This window comes from Cystoisospora suis (assembly GCF_002600585.1).
Source record: "Cystoisospora suis strain Wien I chromosome Unknown contig_671, whole genome shotgun sequence".
Classification (NCBI taxonomy): Eukaryota; Apicomplexa; class Conoidasida; order Eucoccidiorida; family Sarcocystidae; genus Cystoisospora; species Cystoisospora suis.
Window position 1 is genome coordinate 19895 of NW_027153472.1, and position 6183 is coordinate 26077.

Genomic DNA, 6183 nt, shown 5'->3' on the forward strand with positions numbered 1-6183 from the left:
GCTTGTCAGGACACGATGCTGGGTAGGCTCATCGGCCAGATCGACGCCGCTTTGCAGATGCGTCTCGAGCTGTGCTGCAGAGCGCCCAAGATAGTTTCAGAAGAGCCAGTCGCGCCAGATGGACAAAGCCTGCCCGCTGACACGTTCGTGGTGTCTGAGTCGCACTTCTGCCTGGGCTGTGGGCTTCCTCCTTACTGCATTCTACGGCGTTGCCGATGCAAGACCTGGTCTCCGACAGCGGGAGGCACGCCTCTCCTGTCTGTACGCATTCCCAGCGTCAGATAGCGAGGTCCGGATATCGCCACTGCTCCCGCATTACGCAGCGCCATCGACGGTCTCCCTTCAGTACTCGAGATTTCAGTCGTCCTCGACACATGGGGCCAGGGGTGGAGTATGCTATTGTTGCGGTCTTTCGGAAACTGGGAACAGCACTATAGCCATGGACCGCGATGTTAACAAAAGACAGCAAGTCGGCTGCACATTCGTTTGCTTGCTCCGCCTTAGCGGAACAGACGGTCTCGCGAAGAAAACGTGGGTTTGCCGCGCGTGTCTCCAAGTCGGAGGTGCGAACAACTTACTGGCAGAGCACGGATCCGCAGAGCTTTTTCTCTGACCTCGGGGCATCCTGACCACTCCGACCAGGGTGAGACGTGGCAGCGGCAGCCTGAGGTCAGGAAGGTGCAAAATCGAAATCGAAGCTGGCTCCATGTTTTGACTCGCGAAGACAGCCCATCGTTTCTTTGGCGCGACTGGCACATGTTTTGCCCGACACATTCGAAAACGAGTTTGCTTTTCCTCGTGTCTCTTGACGGGCTCAAGCAGGACGCCGCGGGGCTTGCCGAGAACCCTTGGTTTCGATGTGATCTCACCGCTGGCGGCGTTTGCACTCCACACTTCGCACGCGGGGAGTATTTCCAGGAGCCCGAGGGCAGCTGCAGATGGCGTATACAATTCGACAGGGCGAACAGGAGTCGGAGCCCCCAACTGAAGCTTCACCCGTTGTTTGGTGAGGTTGCGCGCAAAGTATCAAGACGACGAAAAGAGCCGTGGACGGCGTAACCGGATCCGGAGAGAAGGCGGTCGCCGTCCACGGGTGATGACATATAGTCGGAACACTCCGCTTGTGAAATTATTTCTGTGTGGGTGCACGTGGCATACGGAGTGCTTACTGCTCGCAGTGCCACCTGAGAGGAGATACCTCTCAGAGGCCGGGAGACATTTCGCAAAGGCCGCGGAAATAGAGCTTAACTTGTCTGCCAGCCCTTTGCGAAGCTCTGCCAAACAACCATTCACACGAGATACGCACGTGGATTCTTAGGGGGCATAGCGAGAGAGTTTCCTAAGACTTAGACCGCTACTCGAGCTCCACATTTCCCACACTCCTTGGGCCTGACGTGGCATAGTCGGCATTGGGGAGCGCGAGTGCTGCTAATCACATTCAAAGGCTGGAGGTACTAAACAGTCGTCACAGTCCTGAATATGAGCCGCCTGACAGTGTCTTATCCATAACTATATAAATATATATACATTACAGACAAGACACGAGCACAAAGTGCACCTGGCACCGTACTCTGCAGAACTACTAAGTAAGGACCCTACGCCTCTACTTGCCAGTAGCCGATTGTATCAGACGCCTGAGCATGTCAGGGTGGTTCACCAACCGAAGTATTGATGAAACTTTATTTCCAAGCAAAATATAGTCGCTTGCTAGTCAAGCTCGGGCGCTTCGATCACGAGCCTACAATGCATTTCACGGCGGAGAAGCGGGCTCGTGGTGTCGTGGTGGTGGAGAGTCAGGACCTCTTGCCTACAGCTGTGAATGATCTTCCTGTAGAAGACTGAGTCGGCGACAAACAACGAGATAATAAGCCTTTTTGCAACCACACGCTTTTGCAACAGTGCTCGGAGGCTCGTGGTCACGCTAGGCTGGAAAATGAGTGTGACTTTGGAAATCAAGAGGCTCGGAGAAACGCCGGAAAACTTCAGGTGGCCAGTGGCGGGTCCAGCGGTAAACCCTCGCACAAATTCGGAAAGCAGTGACCACCCGAGCAAATGGACATGCCCGCCGTGGTAGTTGTGCCGTGCAGAGGCTCTACGAAGAATGAACCCTGACTTTCCGCACCGCTGATAACTTCTCGAGAATCTGTTCCTCCTCCGGTGACTCCGATGTTATGCGTGTCGTTAACTGGCTGGTAGTGTAACTGGAGTTCCCAAAAACGTCGGTCTAATGTGTAGTCGATTCCACGGACTGTCATCGCCGTTTTCACCCTTGCGAGGTTGATGGCCTGCAGCCAAACCCAAGAACCACAGCACAACCTACGCTTGTTTGAGTTAACCAGCCAATGAGAATAACGACCCGGTTCCTCCGAGGGACGCGGCTACAGTTTTGGGCTGCCTGACAGCCCCACCAGGCTCATCCACTGTGCCCTACAACAGCGGCCTCTAGCCACCTGACTTCCAGGCGCTTTAGGCTGCCGCGACGCTGACCACGGGGGGAGTTCGATCTCGGCCTTAGCCGATTCAGGGCAGCGCAGAGTAGGTCAGCACAAGATAGGTTGCTTGACTATTTTCCTACTATGGAAATGGGAGCGACGGCTCCCCTGGTGCAAGGGATGGTGTTCTCCCATTATGTCTAACCTTTTCTATTGCCGAAAGGAGGGAACGAGCGCACTTCGGGAACTTGCCGATTGCTTCATTAGTCATTGGTTTGGCCGTTTCCGCTCGGATGGAGATATAGCCACATGTTCCTCTGCAGGGCCGTGCCTGCATCAGAGCGGGACACCCCTGGGCAGACTCCGCCTGATGTAGCGGCAGGCAGACAAGACAAACACAAGGGAGTGTCCTAACTGCTGTGCTTACTTCTGCGGAGTACTGACGTGGGAAATCGGAACCGTGTTCGTCAGCCCGTCACTCAAATCTCTCACAAGCGCGACAGAGTCAACACCACACTGCGAAGTCATGGCACGTCTTGCGAGACACGGTGGGTGGTTGTCGGAGGGTGAGGTGGCTCATCAGCGAACCGTTGCGAAGGCGATCTGTTGAAAACTGTACGAGCGTGCAAGCACTAGCTGTTCTGTCTTGATCAACTGCTCCGCTGTTTGTTTGGGCCCTCAGTCTCCAGGAAAAACGAAAGCAGGGGCAGGTAAACAAAATTTGCCTGATTACACTGCTTGCAGAAGCCGCTGAACCCGGTTGGGGGGCTACTATTGAAAAAGAGATCCGATCATCTCCCCATGTCTCTCTAGTACGTGTCGCTGACTACTCTTCTGCATCATCCAACCACGGTGGTCCACGCAAAAAGTCTCCGCAGTGTCCTGGCTGCATACCCCGGCCGCCCTTGTCCGGACAGAGAGCGATTCGCCACAGGTCGCCGGACAAGCGGACCACGGGGACCACTCGGTCGGATTGCATCGCGGCCTGTCCAAAGTCAGACTGTCCTGGATGTAGATCACGAGGAGGGCGATGATTGAGACAACAAGGAGCACGATGAACGCGGAGCACGTGTACAAGTAGGCTGTAAGAAACAACCGACCGTCGACGTGCCGCAAACGATGCATTCGGCATTCTGTCCCTGTATGGCGGGACCTAACGGCCTGTGAATTAACGGTAGGTGCCACCCGGCAGTACCCTGATTCTTATTGTTGTTGCCCTGGGCTACTGCATCGTAACAGGGAGAATCCACCCCGTTTTTGCTTTACCCAGCAAGCGCGCGATGACCGGGTGACCCTCAGGTGTGTCCGTACCGTGCCCGCAAAGACGCCGCTGAGTCCAGTCAACGAGGGGTCTACCGGCTGCGGCACGATAAAATGTTAGGAATACTCGGCGTGTCCAGCGGGGACACCAGCTCACCTGCAACTTTTTGTTGACGTCTATGTGCTTGGTTTTGGTGATATTCAAATGCCTCTTCAATTCTTCGCTGTGCCTCCTCAGGTGATTCTTTCTTTGCCCGGGGCCTGTTCTTTTTTGCTTCTTCTTCGTCCATCACGGTCACACACTTTGCGATGTGGGTATTCAGGACGGTCGTGTTTGCCGCTGAGGCAGACACAACGTCGGTCAACGCCTGTACCTGCTGCCTGTCTGTCTGATACCGAAATAGGAAGCCACGAAGTGTGGCCAGACGAGGCTGAGCCTCGAGGGCTCGCTCTTTGTGACTGCGGAAGTCGTCGCTTGGACTGTACTCGCGAAGCTCGTTTGTCTCCGTGAATCTGACCCTATTTGGGTTAGACCTGCCAGAGTTCCGCCACCCACCCACTTGTGTCCCAGGGGGCACTAGAATTGAGCGCAGGCCTTCCTGTGTCTGTCGGTAGCCGGCAGCTTGAGCCCTGATCTCCGCAGCTCGCCTGCTAGCTTCCCCGAAAATCTCAATGGACTGCAACGGTTGCGAGATTCCATCAGCGGCCCCGCAGTATATCGAGTACTCCTCCGGCTCGTCCAGTGATCTCTGCCGGGTTGCTACTGATGAATTTCTGCTTTCCCCTTTTCCTCTTTTCGAGGCACTCGATCGGCGACTCATGTTCTGGTCGGTCCCTTTTTCCAGTTCAGAAAAGCTCCCCCTGAGTAGAGAAGCGGCCCCCTGCATTACGGATCCGTTCGCGCCAACTCTGCCCGCCAGCAGGCTGCCGCGGGAAGTCAGACTCTGCATTATGCTTCCAGAGGCCCGCCGCGCAGAGGATAGTGCCTCGCTTATTCCTGCAGTGACAGAACCAAGACGGTCTCTTGTCCCTTTACGCGCAGACTGAGAATTTGACAGTGACGCACAACGGACGCCTCCCGGCGCAGCAGAAGGGGCGGCGGAACCGTACAGCTGCACTCGCGGTAGAGCTGCGACGTTTCCGTGATTCGCGGGCACCTGCACCCGAGGTGGAGGCAATGTCGACGAATTCGGCGGCCGTCGCGGGGCGAATGATCCAGGGACGGTCCCAGGCGGCATATCGGGGAACGGCAAACTATCAGGAACTGCAGTCACGAGACCCGGCAGCGTAACGCCAGGAGGCCGAAGCCCTAACGATTCGATGGCTTGGCCGTACATATTGAACAAGGAAGTGTGTTTGCAGAACGCCCGCCGGCACTCAGACGGAGGCCCGCGAGACCCCGCAACTAGCGCATCAGCACCAGGGAGGTCACGGACTTAGCCCCCGGTGACCGGTGTCATAACATCATTGTTGGGCGAGCACCTCCAGTCAGTGCAGCAGGAAAAAACGAAGTGTGGTGGCGAAGCACGCAGATCCATAGCATCTGAGAGCCGGACCAGTGCAGTGTCCCGCTGCTGCCTTTTGGAGCGGGTCACGTAGCTGCCCTGTCAGCGGGCCACTCAGCGCAGTGTTTGAGCCGCGGACCGTGGACTTAAAGCGCAGAGGTCCCATATTTCTCGATGACCCCGGCTGCCAAGCTCCTCGCTAAAGCCTTGCTGAAGTTTGCAGACCTCTTGGTAACTCGGGAGTTCAGACCAGTGCCTTATTATTACACGCCTTGGAGATGCCGGCAGGGCTGAGTTCGATTCTGCCACTACCAGCTCCCCGCGTTGGCGCGCGAAAGAGAGCCCGCAGTTTTCATGCCGGTCGGCAACCCCTGCACTGGTGAAGCACGTGGTTGCAGACCGCTGTCCGAAGTGCAGAGGCGAGAGAGGAGGATTTCCACCTTTCTGGGTGTGAGTTCCTTCTACCACATGCCACTTCTTTTTCGACCTCGAGGCCGCAGAGTGGAGAACTGAGCTGCTTGCTTTCGCGAATCAACCCCGTCTCCGACGTGCATGGGGGTTTCCCTTGCCATTCTTCTGCTGTCCCGTTTCTGCTCGGGCACAGCCCGAAAAAGTCGAGTCTCTCCTCGCGCGCGCACGCAGGACAGAGAGAAAAAAGAGTGGAGAAAACGGAGCTCAAGATCTCGTCCCCTGTTCCGTGGACTGTCCCCACTCTGCCTCACAGTTTGACAAGGGAATGCGTGTGTGCGGGGCCCGCTTTGGGGGGCGGCAGCCGAACGCTTCTGTACACGAACGTCACGACCACGGCTGTACTGGGACTGGAAGGCCCCAGGTTGGGGGCGACTTGCGGTACACCTTTCCTGACAGATCTGCAGCGGCTGCATACAGTCTTCAGGAACGGAACCCTCCTGTCAAGCAGTGCTGTGACCAAGCGGAGTGCGTCAGAAGATTCCTCAGAGTTCCGCGATCTGAGCTCGGAATTCTGA

At 56.4% G+C, this 6183-nt stretch overlaps 2 protein-coding genes across 2 annotated transcripts; both read right to left on the minus strand.

Annotated features, from left to right (window-relative positions):
* Nucleotides 1–865: 865 nt before the first annotated feature.
* Nucleotides 866–2417, minus strand: CSUI_001652 (uncharacterized protein; the record flags this gene model as incomplete). The annotated part of the gene is made up of 4 exons (XM_068061857.1): nt 866–932; nt 1199–1274; nt 2123–2285; nt 2409–2417. 4 exons carry the CDS (start codon nt 2415–2417, stop codon nt 866–868), a joined length of 315 nt encoding a protein of 104 aa, XP_067926143.1.
* Nucleotides 2418–2695: 278 nt separating this feature from the next.
* CSUI_001653 (uncharacterized protein) lies at nt 2696–4849 on the minus strand (the record flags this gene model as incomplete). Its single annotated transcript, XM_068061858.1, has 2 exons — nt 3850–4849; nt 2696–2799 (listed from the first exon to the last, which is right to left on the minus strand). The coding sequence occupies exons 1-2, from the start codon at nt 4640–4642 to the stop codon at nt 2696–2698; spliced, it is 897 nt and encodes a 298-aa protein (XP_067926144.1). The 5' UTR covers nt 4643–4849.
* Nucleotides 4850–6183: the final 1334 nt, after the last annotated feature.